The sequence below is a fragment of the Aulonocara stuartgranti genome (genome assembly GCF_965226115.1).
Source record: "Aulonocara stuartgranti genome assembly, chromosome: 13".
Classification (NCBI taxonomy): Eukaryota; Metazoa; Chordata; class Actinopteri; order Cichliformes; family Cichlidae; genus Aulonocara; species Aulonocara stuartgranti.
Window position 1 is genome coordinate 32,769,356 of NC_138949.1, and position 18,689 is coordinate 32,788,044.

At 42.2% G+C, this 18,689-nt stretch overlaps 1 protein-coding gene across 4 annotated transcripts in view; it reads left to right on the forward strand.

Annotated features, from left to right (window-relative positions):
• The first annotated feature begins 4,920 nt into the window (after positions 1-4,920).
• arfgef3 (ARFGEF family member 3) overlaps positions 4,921-18,689 on the forward strand; it is a 48,694-nt gene continuing 34,925 nt past the window's right edge. Inside the window, exons 1-5 of one of the 4 annotated variants that reach the window (XM_082558030.1) lie at positions 4,921-5,137; positions 9,278-9,329; positions 12,470-12,551; positions 12,696-12,836; positions 13,983-14,051. In XM_082558030.1, coding sequence (XP_082414156.1) covers positions 5,032-5,137; positions 9,278-9,329; positions 12,470-12,551; positions 12,696-12,836; positions 13,983-14,051 — 450 coding nt within the window. In that variant the 5' untranslated portion in view covers positions 4,921-5,031. The other 3 variants (XM_082558031.1, XM_082558033.1, XM_082558032.1) reach the window with 3 other exon arrangements.

Sequence of the window (18,689 nt, forward strand, 5' to 3'; positions counted from 1 at the left end):
GAAGACAATGCTGGATTTCTTTCTTGGTTTTGCACCAAGCATCGCGCGATAAAACGTTTATACTCTCAATGCTTTAATGTTAGTTTAATTTGAAATAATTTCATGTTTTTCTTTCACAGGTGAAGCTGTGGTTTCTCACTTTAGGGCCCTGGAGAGATCACCACAGGCTGGAATTTCACTGCTGGTCGTCTAAAGTATCCTAAACGATCCCCAAACACCTCAATCTGAATCACTTAATCATCACCTTGTTTTATGACAGATTAGTCAATGTGAATTTTCCTCTTTGACTGCTTAAAAGACTTACAATAAACCTGTCAATCAATTCAACTTTTCCCACTTATCCAGTTCAGAATGGAGGCAGGGGCTTGTTTTTGGTGGGAGGCAGCCAGAGTGCCCACACAGATGTTGGGAGAACATTCAAAGTCCACACACAGGAGCTGGACTCAAACCCAGGACCTTCTTGCTGTGAGGCGACAGCAGTAAAACTGCACCCTGCGACTCACACTCTGCTGGCACAGCAGCCAAAATACACTCATGCCAGTTACAACTTCAGGAGCACGATCCAATGACTGAGTTAGTAGCAGGTGATCCCCCCCCCCCCCCCCCCCCCCCAAAAGCTTACAGCAAACTCTGGTCTTCATTCATAACTTCTATCCTGGTCTGATTTGATTGTTTTTATCCCCAACACTCTTAAAATAGGTCGATAGGTTGATTCCTGATCGGCACATCGCTAAATAAAAGAAGTGTAAAGAAACTTTAAACATTCACGAAGGTCACATAAACTTTTATTGGTTTCAATATATATGTCACGGTTCCTCAGTCATCCCTGACTGACTCCACCAGAGTTTGTTTTTTGTTTGCTTGCTGTTAATGTTCATGAGCGGGACCCATTCGGGCTTTCCGCCTCTGAAGCTGCACACCTGCCTACAATGATCTCATCTGAGATCACTACTTTGGGTAGCGGCTGGCTAACATTCCTCACTGGAACATTAAACTATGCAGTTAGTAAACTTCTGGCTCCCTAGTTGGAAAGTACAGCCCTTGTTTCTTCTCCTTGCGGCCTGTCTCATTGTGTTTCTCCTTTGTACAGCTCGTCCCTGCTCGTCACTCAGCTGAGCTGAGTGAGTGTGGAGTGTTCAGACTGTTTTTGGATATTTGGACCCTCTCCTCCCTTGAGCTCCATTGTTCTTCTGCCATATATATATATATCAAACAACCTGAAATTAGTAGCCAACCTCATTACTGTAATGCTGGTTCTTGTGGAGAGCCTGAAACCAGAGGCTGGTAAAGCAGCAGATTTATGTCCAGAGTTTTATAATGTCAGGTTTAATTATCAGATATGGCCAGAATGGATCTACTGTTTTTATCTCTGCCAAAGAAAAATTACAAAAATAAATTTTAAACATTTAATGCATCGAAAGAAAAATTAGGTTTACCATTAAGAGGTGATAAATACTTCTTTTCCAAATTTGGGAAATTCTTGTGCAGCCGTTAAAATGATGATGAAATGAAATTAATTAATAGAATGAAATCAAATAAAACATAACTGCTATATGCCTCTCTGTCAGACAGACATCTTGTGTTACTGTGAGGGTGATCATGCGTGTGTCTCATCATGTTTGCTCCACACATTGAAGGATCTCAGCTTCCTTATGAAACGGAGCTTTTTGTATCCAGCATCTGTGTTGAGTTTCCAGTTCAGCCTGTTGTTGATGTGAATGTCCAGGTACTCCTCCAACACATCAACATCCCAGGATAGACACGGGTGTTGTAGCCATTCTCGCTCTTATGACATCTCTCTGGTCTTTTTCACATTAAGAAGCAGATCATTTCTCCAAGACTACTCAAATAAAACCATCCACTCGTGCTCACCAACCCGTCACTAATGCATCCAAACTTTCTGAGTATTTCTGCAGGTGGCATGACTCGGAGTTGGACTGAAAGTCTCAGGTGTTCATGGTAAATGGACTGGAGACAGCACGGTCTCCTGTGGAGCTCCTCTAATGCACATGAGCAAATCAGACAGAGCTCAGTGTCATGTCCTGCGGCCTGTCTGTCAGGCAGTCGCTGATCCCTGAGATGGTGGAAATGTTTGCTGACATTTCCTGCAGCTTCTCTCTCAGTGCTATTGGCTATCAAAAAAAAAAAAAAACCCAAACTGCATCAACACCAGATTTCAAGGAGCTCACCAAACATAGGCCACCATATAATAATAACATCTGTTAGAGAGCTATCATCTGCTGAGAGCAGATTAAGCGCATTAAGAGCTCCCATTAACAGAAACAGACGAATGAGTCTCTTCGCCTCGACACCTTAAACATCCCTTTAACTGGCATCACACTGACGATGAATGTTGAGTCATTTTGTAATTGGGGGAAGTTTTAGACGAGAATCTAGAATAGCTTTTTAAAACGTTCATAAGTGAGATTTGTCCTCCCTAATGTGCTGCCTCATTTCATGATTAAAGTCATCATTGCACAACAGACTGTGTGACTTACAGGCCTATAATCATGTTATTGCCATTGTTTGTTTTTATACAGTGGTTGAGGTTCGATCTAAAGTCATTTTAATTCCTATTTTTCACCCATAATCTATGATTGTATATTCATTTTACTATCATGTCTCCTCTTGGTTGTCTGCGCTTTTATTCTAAGGTGCCTCTGAAGTGGATAAATCGGATCAATGCAGAATATTTGTCGAGTGCAGTCGAGTTCTGTTTAGAAAGGTCACGTTGTTGCTTCAGCGTATTGGAAGTCACAGAGTCACAAAACTATTGAATGGTCAAGCAAACAAGTACATTAAGAAAGTATTAAGTACCAACACTGAAAAACACTTGAAAGTTATTACATGCATGTATCAGAACGTGTTGCGAGTACATACGTTTGTCTCCAGTTTCTTTATTCAGAGTTTGTTCTTTACTGACAATCAGTAGATTCATTCTTGTGATCACTATTAGATTTTTAATAATGTCAGTTATCAGTGGCTGTAGGGGGCACCAGTAAACTAAGGTGAAGTCATTGTGGAGAGCACAGCTCATGTTACCTCACAGGTATCATTTTACCATTGATTTGGAGATCACCTTGTCAGACAGTCCACTCATCACAGCAGCACTTTTCAGTTCAGTTGAGATTGATGCTGAAATAACCACGCAGACACAGTAAGCAACAGCTCGTGAATGTTCTAAATGGGTTGTGCAGATTGCTGCTTGCACTTACAAGGCAGATGATTTCTCAAATATCATGGAAACACTGGCTAACTTTTACTTGATGCTTCAGTCTTTGTTCTGGCTCAGTACCCTGATGAGGAAAATGGTAGCCAGGCCTAAAATCTACAACTTCTTTATGTAATTAGATATAAACTAATGTCCAGCATGCTGAAGAGGAATTTTATTGGATGCTAGCTTGCTAAATATGCAGTAGTGGTTCTGCCAGTTTTCTTTGAGTGATATAAAACTGAAAGAAAGTAGATTTGATTAATGATTAATGATTGATTAATGATTTTAAACCTGCAGTTGTTATGTCTCAGTGACCATTGTTATGTTATTAATATAGAATAATGATAATGAGTCCAGCTGGGTTTTCACGATGGCTGCAGACTGGCAAGACATGCTTCTAAAAGGGCTTTGGCCTTAAGCACAGACTGTATATAAAAGATGAGTGTAGTCACAGTGAAATCAACTAGTCCTGGATGCCTCATTTTTTCTGATATTTCATCCATCCTCATCCGCTTTGTCCGGGGCCGGGTCGCGGGGGCAGCAGCCTAAGCAAAGAGGCCCAGACCTCCCTCTCCCCAGCCACCTCCTCCAGCTTATCCGGGGGAATACCAAGGCGTTCCCAGGCCAGCCGAGAGATATAATCTCTCCAGCGTGTCCTGGGTCTGCCCCGGGGCCTCCTCCCGGTGGGACATGCCTGGAACACCTCACCCAGGAGGCGCCCAGGGGGCATCCTTGTCAGATGCCCGAACCACCTCAGCTGGCTCCTTTCGATGTGGAGCAGCAGCTGCTCTACTCTGAGCCCCTCCCGGATGGACGAACTTCTCACCCTATCTCTAAGGGAGAGGCCAGCCACCCTTCGGAGGAAGCTCATTTCTGCCGCTTGTATCCGCGATCTCGTTCTTTCGGTCACTACCCACAGCTCGTGGCCATAGGTGAGGGTAGGGACGTAGATCGACCGGTAAATTGAGAGCTTCGCTTTTACACTCCGCTCCCTCTTCACCACGACGGACCGGTGCAGCGTCCGCATTACTGCAGCTGCAGCCCCAATCCATCTGTCGATCTCCGGCTCCCTTCTCCCATCACTCGCGAACAAGACCCCGAGATACTTGAACTCTGAAATGATATTTCATTGGTCCTTTATTATTATTATTATTATTAGCAGTAATGTGTCTGTGTGTTGTGCTCTTACAATTTATCGCTGTAGCTTGCTAATCAAGCTAGCTAGCATTAGCTTATAACTTCATGTTCCAGCCTCTCGTTAAAAATATGAAAACTTCTTTGGTGTCCAAACGCAAACACCAAAGCTTCAAAATGCAGGATTGGAAACTAGTGGGTGATGATGTCACTGTTACTTCATCCATCTTTTATAGTCTCTATGCTGTCTCTCCTTTGAAGTTTGGTATTTTAATATGGAAAGCTGTGGGGCAACACCCAATCACAGCAATAGTTGCCTCAGGGAGGGATAGTCAACGCGTTAACCAGTGAGCATATCCAGAATAATCCTCCTTCTGACACTTATGGATTAAATGACCTTCATATTTTATACAGAATGACTAGAAAATGAGGATAAATTCACTGGGTGCCATCAGAGGGATGTCATTACCTTCAACAGGAACTGAAATGCTTTTGCACCCACAGCTCTCACTGCTCAGTGGCCTTTCAGAAACAATGTCTCTTTAAAGCAGAGCTTCCCAAAGTGCGGGGCCCGCGCAGAGCCATTGCAGGGGGGGTATGAAAAAAAGAAGAAGAATGCTTGGACACTGCTAGCATAATTGACAGGTTTTTGACGGGGCGCCCACACAAACACAAAGCAGGAGATGAAGCATCGCCAAATATGTTTCCAAACCAACTTCCTTTCAAGCCAAAGACTAGAAAATACGGTGAAGCATATCTTCCTTTGGCTTCACCTGCACAAGTGCCGAGGTAGGTCTCTGTGACAGAATTAGTTTTCCCTGCGGGGAGCATGCTGGGCTCTCCAAATCACAGACAAACAGGATCCCACAGCTGTTTATGTTTTTAAACCTATTTTGCACAGAGAGATTTTTTGAAAAATGTAGCAATGTTGAATATTATTACACAGGAAAAAAACAACTACACGTAAAATAATCACACCGTGACGCCTCTGCCTTTGTAAATGGAGGGACAGTAACTGCATGTTACTGCATGCAAACCTGCAGATAGTCAGATTAACAGTATTTTGTCTCTATCTGCCATTCTGCAATTCATCTCCTGTGAACAATAACGTGGCGCACAGCGTGACGTGAAAAAAGGCACATACCTTTGACGCTGTGACGAACTCTGTATTCCTCGTCCACACGTAAACGCAAAAAAGGAGTTTTAGAAAATCTCAGTTTTCAGTGATTCGAAACGCCGTTTACGTGGACGAAACAGCTGCGTTTTCAAAAATACCCGTGTAGGTGCGGAAGCAGCGTAAAAGAGTTAGTAGTTTATTTTATCACTACCTGTAAGTTATTGCAGATTACTTGTATTTGCTGAATTGTTTACTAAATGTTTGAGGTGTGAAATAAATGCAACGGAGCAAAATATAGGTGTGTGTGGCTGTGGCTGGAGGATGTGTTTGGGGGGGGGGGCATTTTTCTTTTTAAAACAAAGGGGGGACCTAGCAAAAAAAAGTTTGGGAACCACTGCTTTAAAGGACTTCCACATTGACTGACGCTCTTTTACAATCTGCCTCAAGTGGCCGTTAATGGAATTGCAGTTCTGGACGGTCTGAAACACACACTGAAGCCCACTGACTTCATATTACTTCATATCCCTGAGGTTGAGCTTTTGAGCTTTGAGCTGAGCCTTTTTGGGGCAAAAATGAAACTATGACGCACTGATATGAATTATTTTAGAATTTGTGCTTTACTCTGAAAGCAGAATCGCCTTATCAGCTGTGCCCGAGCTTCCTCCACCTGTCACCGGCTGAGACCGCAGGAAATCCCATTCCAGTGACTCCAGCGTCGCTGCCGCAGTTTCAAACGTCCCCGCGGGGAGAGCGTGTAAATACTGTGTTGCCAGGTTGGACAGGAATCCACCTTATAGCGGATGGCGCTCACCGTGCAGAGCTGTGCGCGTGCTCCTGCCATGCAGGCAGCTTGATGCGAAGATAAGAAAAACCGGATCTGGTTTCCGCGAACAGCGCAAGTATCCGCTGGAACGGACTTTCCCAACGCGGCAGCGCGGAGGGATAAACGAGCCACGGACACGAGCGAAGCGCGTTTGTTCCCTGCGTGTGTCCGCGGCTGGACGGGCAGCAGGCTGACACGACTATTTGTCGCACGTCAGCTGATCGGCGCTGCTCTTTCTGAAGGCCGAAGCCTCGGATTTGGGAAAATACGCACACGCGCTTCCTCCTTCCACCTTCGCAGGATCGGCGGCTGGCCTGACATCATTGGCTGGCAGTTAGGAATGAATCATCGCCTTCCCCGGGGGGGTTCGGGGATGCTGTCGCTGTCATAGCACCCATAAAATCCCTCGGACACGCAGACCCACCCTCTGCGCTCTGCTGTTTTAAAGCCGTCTCGTCTTTGAAATCAGCATGGAGGAACTCTTGAGGAAGCTGCAGAAAGACGCGTCCGGCCACAAATACAAAGGCATCCGCGATGCCTGCGTCTACGCCTGCGGTGAGTGCACGGCAGCCCCTCCGGGCTCTTTGTCAACAGGAGGCGGAGGGAGAGCAGGGATGAGGGGAACCTGCGACTTCTCACCTGCTTTTAGCTTTTAGGAACCCGAGAGCAGCTCCTGCACTCAGCCCAGAGGCTGTGAAGGCTGAGCAAGAAGCCAGGAAATCTTTAGGACCATAATCTGAGCAGCCACGGTGCCATATGGCTGCCATGCCCCTGTGCTGAGCTCCGCACCTGTTTTCTAATGCCAAATGTCAGCCTCTCTTAAAGAAATACGGTAAATGCTCCAGTCAGGCTTTAGACAATTAGATTGGATCGTTATAGAAAAATACACAAGGCAAATATTTGCTGATTCATTACTGCAATAACTTGGGAGTATTTGACAGAGACGAAGAAAGCATGAAGGAGCTTCTTCAGAGGTTTCCAGACTCTGAGCAGAAACTCTTTCCTGTCTCATTACTGTCTGTCTGCACAGTTCAGTACCTTTCACGAGTTCTCGCCTCAGCGCGAGACACGAGCTTCACTGTGGAGGGAAATATAGAAGTAGAGGAGTCCTCCTCTGGTTTCTTTATTAAATAAAATGTAGTTAATATGGTTTAAAATGTCTTAATAATATTTATGCACTGAAGAGTTCACACACACATCACATCAAGCAATAACAAAAACGGACACACCATGGTGTCCAAGCTCCCACACTGTTTTGGAATTATTATTATTATAGTTATTATAATAATAGTAATAATAATGAGTAGCAAAGTCTGATTGGGACTCCAGCCAACATCGCTTCATTATCCAGGTGGATGAATTATGACAGAAATTCTCAGAGTTGTTATGAAAAACCCAATTATCACATGAAGCTAAAAGAGTTTAATGCTCCAGGCTGCAAATCTGATTGTTTTTGCTGTAAAATTGGGCCTTTTAACAAGAAAGTAAATGGGGATTGAATCCTCTGCGGTGCCAGCCTTAAGTGGACGTTAGTGGAACTGCAGTTTTTAGCACTTCTGCATCACTGTGTTATCTTTCAGTTCTGCAGGATGAGTTTTTGGAATAAAGCTGATGGCGTACCGGTACGGATACGGATACGGAGGGTCATCAAGTTAGAGCTCGGTTTGAATTCTGTCAAATAATCCTCTGAGCTTTGTTACACTTAATCCAGCATGCTAGAAACTGGCAATGACCTTTTACAAACGAATCATGCGGCCGAACACAAATCATGTGACTTTCAGTGCTTTGTGACAACAATGAGAACGTGCCACAGAAGCCAGAATATATAAGCACACGGTGAAAAACGATTTCCACTGACGTCAGCGAGGAGACTGTTAGCATTAAACGGGTCAGCGTGACCTTTTAGTGGCAGGTGGAACTCATTGAGACAGCAAGGAGAGAATGAGTTCAGGTTGCGCTGAAGAAGGGGTCATTGTGTAATCGTACACACACACACACACACACACACACACACACACACACACACCTATTTGGGTATGTCCAAAGAAAGCTGCAGGCCCTTTCCAGGCACATGCTTGCATATACACACATGCACAAAAGGCCTGAACTGTGACTTTCCAAAAAAGATGATATCATATATCAGTTCTGTTTGCTCTTTTCTTCACAGACCGCTCGCATGAATAGAAACATGCCCACAGCATCAGTCACTGCAGGTCATGGCCGTCTCCGGATGTAAAGGATGCTGAACAGCCTGATGCAGATGCAGAGAACATATGTGAGAGAGTTTAGTGCAGGGACAAAGCTGCTGTTCACTAAGTCTTGGCAGACAAAGTATGAAAGCACGTGCAGAGATTTATGGCAGATTTTAGAGATGTCATCAAGTCTCATATTTCACCTTATAGCTGGAAAAACGTGGTACGCAGTCAGAGTTGGTTGGAAGTCTAAAGAAGAGGTGAAAATTTCTCTCTGAGCTCACCGAGGTCACGTTAGGAGGAGGATGCAGCGTGCGCTGTGAATGTCGGCCGGCTTTGAACATAATGTGACTGTACAGATATTCTTAAAGTACAAGCTCACATTTGATTTGGGGCATCCTGTTTCAGGCATTCATGCTGAATCTGTAATTTTAACAGAAATGAGTCAGCTAGCCCCGTATCTTTCAGTCAGGTGTCACGTAAATAAGATCCAATCCTGCCTTTTCTTTTTTCAGCAGTAAATCAATCTGCATTTGGTGCTGTAGTGAGTATTTGTGTCTGTGGGACTGAGTCAAAGTAAAGTGCAGTGTTTGTGTTCATGGTAATGAAAGTAGTGTCACTCAGTGGCTCGCTGGCTTCAGAGGTTGGAGGTTGTTGACATGAGAACATATTCAATGCAGAATATTTCTTCAACTGTTTCGCATGTCTGTGCTGAATTAAATGCAGCTTTTCATTCATGGATTCTCTATGAATGAAAATGTGACTTAACCACTCTGTCTGTTTCTTTGTTCCAATAGAAATGCTTCAGTCTCAGAATGGATCAGCAAAGATTTCCCCTTCACAGCTTCGGTAAGTTGAACATGACAGATTTTCTTCTCGAAAGTGTGAAATTAAAATGTGTAATTAGAACCTGCTGACAGCCTGTGGTTTGTTTTGAAGGAGGCGTCTTCGACAGTGTGAAATGTTCCTGCCTTTAGCTAACCTGATAGTGTTCATTCATTCTCTTCTGCTTATCCTTATCGGGGCTGGAGCCTGTCCCAGCTATTATGGGGCGAGAGGCCGGGTACACCCTGGACAAATCGCTAATCTGTCACCGACAACTGAATACTGAAATTTAAACTGCTAAGAACTTTGTGGCTTAAAACATCAGTTTTCTCAAAGCTGCCTGATTTGAATAGATTAAAATGACAGAGGAGTCATTTCTGAGTTGATAATGCAAATACTGAGCGCGAGCTCTGAGCTCAGCATTGCTTCAGTTTGGACGTTTGATTGTCAGAGAAGTGATCAGTTTAAACTGCAGTAGCCTGGACACACTGACAGCTAAAACTCATCTGTTCAAATCTGCATCTTCACTATGAACTCATTGTTTATTTTATCTTGTGCTCTTGTTTATGTGTTGTTCTTTATTGTCATTCTTCTATTTTGTTTTATTCTATTGTTAAGTGTCCTTGGGTATCTTGAAAGGTACTTTTAAATAAAATGTATTATTATTATTATTATTATTATTATTATTATTATTATTATTATTATTATTATTATGTGTATCTGAGGCTACTTTGACAAGCAGGATCCTTTTTTGGGCTGTCAGATATACACTGTGATCATAGACTATTTACAGATAGATAGATAGATGGATATATTACATTTTCTATGTAGTTTGTATTTGTATTGCTTCTTGAGTTTTTGCTTTTTATTCAATTTAGTTTAAATTGTTTGAAAATGCCTATTTTTATTTTATTAAATTTCTTTTTTGCGTGATTATTGTATAGAGATTTAGGTACATCACTACAGGTGTTAAAATAAAAACATGAATTTTTCAAAGCAGTTGACTCAGTAAACAAATCAGCTGGCCAGCAGGGGGCGACTCCTCTGGTTAAAAAGGCCGTATTTCCCATTTGACCCTTGACCTCAGTAAACACGTTCACTATTTTCAAATCTTATTTAACACAGTGTTATATTTATTTTGTGAGTTTGGTCCCCATCAGAATAAAAGCAATGATAGGTACAGCTGCAGTATTTTTCTTGTTATCGTACAGTTTAACTCAGTTTTCAGTATTTCTATTATTTAAATGAGTACGAGAGCACCACAAACTAAAAGAGCTGAGAGAAAAAGCAGTGTTGATAACACCTGAGCTCTCTAATGTGAGGGGAGTTTGTGCTACTGAGTCCAAGTGCTTTTGTGCTAATCACCTTTTAAATCATTCCAAAAAACCCAGTTGGACATTTTTAGAGTTCAGTGATCTCTTGGTGGAGTTTTTTAATTAGAGGGGATGCAATAATATGATCTGTCTGATTCTTGCAGTCGCTGTAGTGAGTTTGAAATCTAGGAATCTGTGACTGTTTCTGTGAGTAAAACTCAGTAAAGTGTAAAGTGGATGGAGCTGCTGCTGCTGGTGGCCAGCAGCTCGTGATGGTCCCGTAAATTCCCAACACGGCATGAATTATTCACGTGATAATCTGTGTTGTTTTATTAGAGCGTATTAGATTAAATATTGATGATAATGTCTTTGTAATATAGTGCCATGATTTCTCTACTAGTGTGTTCTTCTGGCTCTACAGATAAGACTTCATGCCTGTTATCTCTGAAGGAGAGATGCTAAAGAACAGACTTGATTGACAGACTGATGGAAGATTAATTTATAATGTATTTAATTATAAATAATCAAATTCAAAAGTGACTGAGTTTGGTGTTTAAATGACAAATTCTCAATGTTTTTCACCCAAATGTTTGCCTTTTTGTCTTTTGACTTTGTTGTCTGTGTTGTTTGTTGCTCATAAATGGTCTGGTTGTGGGTAACTGCCGTGCAAACTGTGGCTCCTCACAGCCTGCTTGAGTGGTCGAGTTGTGGCAGCTCAGAGCAGCCTGAGAGCGCAGAGATGAAGCTCAGTATCCTGTAATCAGCAGCAGAGCGCGGTGACTCAACCAACCACAAATAACAAGAGGGAGATGGAGGGCGAGCGAGTGGAAAGAGAGATCGAAGAAACTACGGGAGAAGCAACACAGTAGCTGGTTTACATAAAGATATCTGCGTGAAGCTACCGTGAAAAGCTTATTTAGCAAAGGATGTGGTTGCTGAGATTATTTGGGTTCCCTGTGCAAAGTTTTAAGCTTAGCATTTTGCTCGTGTGACGGGCGGATCTGACTGAGAAACCAGCTGACATTGTGAGCTCATGTGGTGTGATATGATATGGGATATTAATCAGCCATGAGGTAGGCCCACCCTGACGCATACTTTGCTTTATATCCTTCTGGATGTTATTGTGGGCCACAATTTATAAAACAGACACCATGTTGCACAGAGTGACTTGAAACCAGCAGTAAACTCATCAGGAAAGAGGTTAATTGAGCATGACCTTAGCAAGAAAACAGTGTGGCACTTCTGCAAGATGCTTTGCAACCCACCTCCAGCCCAGGTTTGATGTTTATTACAAATGTTGCTTATATGCAGCTCTAAGGACACAAGAACTAGAATGTAGTTCAACTTTATGACTTACGCTCCCCTCACCCATCAGACGGGTTGGCCAATGAAGACTTTTGCCAGACAAGAGAAGCTCAAGTAAATTGCTCCTCCTGACTTGTTACTGTAACGATTGTAAACTATAATGCTTCGGTTTTGGAGGAGGGCACAGATTTATGATGGAGGTGAAAAAGGAGACGTTCTGATAATCTGCTGATCTGTTTTCTTCTCACATCTCTGAAGTACTGCACACACAGTTTCACAGCCTTTAAGAGATATTCCGCCTATGCAACATAACCATTTTCAACCACTAATCATTGATGAGAACTCATTTATTAAAGCTTAATTTATTAACTTCCACTCCAAGATTTATTCACTCCATATTTAGCATTTTTTTCTGTTCCAAAGTCTGTGTTCGCTCACTTTATTGACACCAATCCCTGACTGCCTGTGATCGTGTCAGCTAATCTTCAGAGATTGTAGAGAGCTGTGATTGCACTGCCTGCATTACTATGTTGTGTTTGCTTCCAGAGAGCGCTGTCTGCTGCCTCTACAGATGGCTCTGGAGTCAAAAAACACCAAACTGGGACAGACTGCACTTACTGGCATGCAGGTACTGGAAGACACAAATGTATAAATAAAGGTTTTATTTATTTATTTGGATTTTATTCGTCTTTATTTAAACCTTTCTGATTGAACTCTGACACCAGCTTAAAGTGGAAGGTACAAACTGAAGCTGTAGCTTTTCTCTACACAGAAACTCCTGTGTGAGGACAGGTTTGTGGGTGGAGCTAGTGTGGAGGTGGAGGCACTGGAGAAACAGCTGCTCAGCCAGATGTTGGAGGCTATCAGAGTTACCCCATCTCTCCATGAAGACTTGCAGGTGGAAGTTATGAAAGTAAGACCTGGGAATGTGTTTTTGGGGCTGAAATGATGACAGATGGTTGTACTTGTGTCATGCATGAAACTTCCAGGCTTGCGTGGTGGTGCAGCCGGTGCTGTCCTTGGTGCTGAAAATTGTTCTGTGAAACTGGACTGAAAGAAGTCTACAGTTCTGAGTGCCCACACTGCTCATCATGTAGCTACACTTAATGTGAACACACTTAAAATAGTGTCAATTTTTAATCATTTAGACCCCAAAACTGATGTTATTTTCTAACATTGACTGTATTTTCCTGGAGCACGCTCCTTAGTGCACTTAGCCTATGTAAAGTGAACCTGCTATGGTAGCGATTTCCACCTCCATATTTTATTCTTGGACTCTACTGGAGTAGGTTTGCATGATTGCATGATTACTTATTGCATTATTATTGTATTATTTAATGCATGATTACTTATTATAAATAAGTATCTTATTTGGTCTTTGTACAGCTCCCATGTCATCCTTTGCCTGAAATAAGCTGGTTTAGCTCCTCCCCCTTTTGCTGTTACTGACCAGCTTTCTTCTGATTGGCCCTTGTAAATAGAATCATCGAGCCAAGAGTTGAACAAACAGCATGAAGCACAGTTTTTAGAGCAGTGTGCAACCTGAGCTTTTGGCTCACAGCTATTAATTATATATACATTAACTTTGTTTGCAGCTTTGGGCATAGTTAATATGAAAATAAAGCAGTTTAGTATGCCGTTATTTTTGTGCCACTATTCTGAGCGCACGTAAAAAAATTTGCAGGTGCAAGTGTTGTATTTTGAGGAGAAATTTTTCTTTGAGCGAAGAAAAGCTGAATTTGAGTGAACAAAATTCATTGCTGCGTGCAAAAAATGTATTTCAGTGTTTGCTGTTATCCACACACACACACACACAATAGCAGCCCCTCTCGCTCAGTCTTTGCATTTGCGCTCGCTCGCAATGTGTTGCTCGCACTCTCAACATTTCTGCCCGTGCGCGCTCAACTCTTTCTCTACACCGTTATATTTGTGCCAGACAACCAGCCAATCACAGACTTGGATGCAAAAAAATCGGATTGGCTGTTCTGGTCTCCAGTCAGCTCGAAATGATGAAATGCAATATCCCTGCTTATTAAGAGTGTGTTTCTCCTGTGTGCAGGTCCTGCTCTGTATCACCTACTCACCAAACTTTGACATTAATGGAGACTCCATCCTCCGGATTGCTGAGGTAGGGCAGCCTGAGACTGATGCGACTCATCTTCATAATCAGATACATGAGCTTTTACTTGGCAATAAATAAATGCATAAACAAATACATTCACAGACTTCATCACTGTGCAGAAATTTCTTTCCTGGATTCTTTTTCCAGCTCTTACATTAAGTTTTAGACTTTTTCTGTATTGCTGTCGCCTGGAATTATTCTGAAATGATTAGACAGACTTTTATGGGCCGGACTAAACTTGGACTGGACGGCCAAACGAGCTTTACAAAGGAAAATTCAAACATGTTAAAAAGAATTTGCATCATTTTCTGTTTAGCTTGTTCCTGCTTGTTGCCTCATGACGCAGACTTTTTTTCATAGTACCAGCTTTGAATAGGCTGTCTCAGACTGAACCGATGATAGAGGGCGTTGCATTTTTTTTTAAGGAAAGTGAACTGTTAGCACAGCGAGCTGAACATGGATCTTTTTTTTAAAAGGTGAAGCGTTTCTCTGTCCTCACTTGCCCTCAAGCCTCATCTCATACTGTAATCTCATCAATTATTCAGAAAAGTGAGATGAGTTTTCCTACAGACACACAAACAAAGAGGCAGGGCTGTGCAGATGAAAATATTTGCCAATAAAACCAATAAAACCGTGACGTGCTGGAAGTACCAAGGTCTGCACCAGGTTCACTGGCTTAGCAATCTGTACAAAGCTTCTTACTCATGGTTTTTAAGGCTGTATTATCATCATATTACTGGAACACGTCTGTGTAATCATCATCAGTTTTGCTGTAATCAAGAACATCTGTTCCCAGTTCAAGCCTCAGCTTGCTTTGATTTCTGCTGAACAGTGTACTTATAATGAGCATGAGAACGTATAGCTGAAGAGACTGGATAAATGTCCAGCACTGCCTGCCTGATGACATACTGCACACGTCAGGCGGTGCCCCGGCCTTGAAGGTCAGCAGGTTCAGTTCTGTATTAAACTATAGATTAAGATAGATTATAGATTAAGCTCTTCTGTTTTGCTGGGTTCACAGTGAATGGGGTTCAAGAGAACAGATAGCATCTTGTTTTTATTAGGAGGTGTGATCACAACTGGCTTAAAATCACAAATTCAAATATGACACATCAACCCCTTCAAGGTCATCTCCTTGGGTGGCACTGCACCAGATGATAATGATAATAATGATATTAATAGTAATGATAGTTAAAGTAACCGTAGTAAAAGTAGTGCTCAATGTTCTCAATGTAAGGAGAAAAAACAGGGATGTGCTGCAGACCTGCAGCCTGGTCTTTGAGATGTAGCTGGAGTCTCAGCTCCCGTGGGTAGTGATGATCCCTGAAATTAAACTTGGGTCAAGCTGACACTGAAGTTAATGTTTGCTCTGTGTGGAACTGGTGCAGTCTGCAAGGTTTGGGACTCCCAGGAAATGCTTTTAAAATAGCAGCTGTGCTGGAAGCAGTCCAGAAGTGCTCAAGGAGACAGTTTCATTCACAAACGTTTAAACTGGGTTGTCCGCGTTGTACAGCCACCAGCAGTAAAAACACTGATGAATAAAATTCAGAAACTTTAGTTTTTTTGCCCTGAGTCATTCTTAGACTCAGCCTCCCTTTTGGTCTTTATAGAACATAAAAAAGTAATCCCCCGTTTCTCGATAGCTCAGGTTCGTAACTTGCTCCTTGGGCTGTTTCATAATGGATGCCTCATTCAGTTTGGTTTATATTAGGTAAAACTGATTTGGAGTCATGAATAAAAGAACGGTGTCAAATCATCTCAAGACACTAATCAGTTCAATGCAAAGATTAGACTTTACGCTGACAGCTTACTGTACAATGGGACGTTTGGTTCTAAGAAAGACGTTTCAGAAAGCACAGTGTTCTACAGTTCTACTGTTTATACTGAGCAGAAACGTCATGCTAGTCATTAATGTTCAGACCACCTGATCGTAGCGTGGTCGAGTGTTTTATGTCAAATGTTTTCTGTCACGTCACTTCCCCCAGCAGCAGAAGCAACATCTCCTGCAGCTAAGTGATGTTTGACGTCCATTAACAGCTCGTAAAAACCCAGTCACCATGGCGTGTTAATGGGCTCTGTGCTGTCAGGGCTGGCCATCTGGTGTGTGAGTGTATTGTATTTGCATTGGGGCATAACTCAGGGTGGCTGGAAAGGCTGTCAGCAACACTCCATTATCAAAACATCTAGGCAAATAGGGCCAGGACAGTTTTTTTCTAATGTATTTATTTATTTTAATGGAGGGATTGGCAGCGCTGAGAGATTCATGCATTGTCAAACACGGAGAGCTCAAGGCTTACGCTCCATCTCTCTAATGTGGTCATCAGTTACATGAAATGTAACCTGCCATACAACTATAGACACTTCAGATGTATTAGTGTGTTAACCCTCCGATAGACTGGTGTACCCAACTTCATGCCCTATGAATCCAACCCAGCTGTGGCCCTGAAGGGGATGGATGGATGGATGGATGGATGGATGGATATCCTTATTTTAACTGTAAATAATTTTCTTGTTCCCAAACATTTGACTCTTACATCAAACAGACTAACTCATTAATGTTCAGTAGACCACAGGTTGTGTGTTTTTTGTCCTGTCTCCCTTCCCCACTGGTACCAAGCGCTTGCTCATTGGGGGTCATCTGATTGTTAGGGTTGTGTTATTGTAGGGTCTTTACATTACAATATAAAATGCCTTGAGGTGACTGTTGGGGGGATTTGCCACAAATAAAGCTGAAAATTGAAACCTGACTACAGGTTGAACAGGTGGCAACAGTTTAGTCATTCTCAGACTCAGAGACTGTAAATAAAAAATGGATGTAGCCACCATACTGTTACTTGTTAGTTCGTGCAGCCTCTGTCGCTGTCGCACCTGTATAATTTATAGGTGCCGCTTACTTGTGTTAGCCTGTAGCATAGCACTTTATCCCCTCGTCAAAAATATGGTCACTTTAGTTTCAAAGTGCTAATACTAATACATCGCGGTGTTTCCCCCCATCTTTTATATTCAGTAGGTTGTTTTGTAGCAACTGACCAGTGCTACCTAGAGGCAAAATAGGAATATGAGTATTTTGTTACCGAGGAGCTTTATTGATCTGTTGTTTTCTTCTTGTTTGTGGCTGTACAACACAAGCTTTTAGCTTTTAAGCGTTGTTTAAATAAATGTACCCTGTGCATGTACTATATGAACCCCACATTATGTAGGTTCTAATATAACCCTCAGACATGTTTGTACTTACACTAACTGGCAGCGCTTTAAAAAACAAGGTGGAGTATCGATTGCTTGCAGGAAGTGTGAGCATTAAAATTGAAGGAGCCGGAGCAACTCTTAATTCAAGAGGTACCTTGAGGTTGTTCCTTGCTCTCTTGTCCCTCTCACATGCATATTCATCCCATCTGTGAGTGCCTTATGGTGCAGGATGTATTGGTTTTTTTATTGATTGGGAGCAGGTGGTGTAAAACATCCCTGAAGCTGCCAAGATTTCAAATGTAATTAGCAAATGTGGTCTTTGTTTAGGCTCTACGTGAGGTTGGCCCTGGTAGTTCTCAGCCCCTCTGAGCTCACAGGATGGAACAGAAATTTGATAATTGGTCAAATAAATCTTGGCTTACACATTTTGTTATCAACAAGCTCTGTAGCTCTTCCATTAAACCCCACTCTTGGATTAAGAATTGTTATGTGATTTGGATTTCTGTACTGTGTATTTGGGCGATATCCCATCAGCAGCCTCCTTAAGGGACAAATTTTTGATAAATATTCTGTTGGGAGCGGGCAAAAAAGCACTTACCAGGAGGTGGCTGGAGAAAGAGCCCCCAACAAAGAAAGATAGGATAGGAATAATGGAGGAAATACATAGAATGGAAAAACTTACATTTTCTTTGAACCACAAAATGGACCAATTTCTTAAAATCTGGAGGAAGTGGGAGAGATTTGTTGTAGGTGGTAATGTGGGATGATGGGTGGTGGGTTATATAACCAGAGCTTAACTAAGTATTTTCACACAACTACTGTAAGAAGGAAGGCCTGCTAAGGACGTGGTCACTGTTTTTTAGAAGGCAGGTCATAAAAGAGACTGGAAATAGCCTTCCGAATATCATCAGGGATGGACTGTAAAGTGCTGCGTGGACAGTAGCAAAAACCTGACGACATGGGACCTGTAAAGAGGTGGAGGGGAGCTCCCCCAGACCGGGCTGGTCTGACGGTTTCACTGTGCCATTATGTTATTGTCAGTGCGTATTATGTTTGTTTTTTTGCTGTTTTTGTTTTTTTCATGTGAAAAAAAAGAAAAAAAAAAGAATTGTTATGTGAATTAAGATCTCCATTGTTTCTAAGGTGCCCAGATGTGACAGACAATATTTAGCAAAAATGCTACAGAAAACAAAATACTTGAAATTCCCTCCTTAATTCTATATGAAATAATTGTATTCATAATGTCTGTTTTTAATTTCATGTAGAATAAGCGCGAGAATACGGTATAGTTGATTTTAAATGCAAAAAGCAAAGCGGGAAAGCATGTGTTATAAATGGCTGTGTGTTTGTGTGTGTGAGCATGTATTCATATCTTTGTGGGGACCAAAGATTGTACGTTTACTATACTTGTGGGGACCAATATCCCAGTTCCCACAAGTGAAAATGTCAAAATGTGGT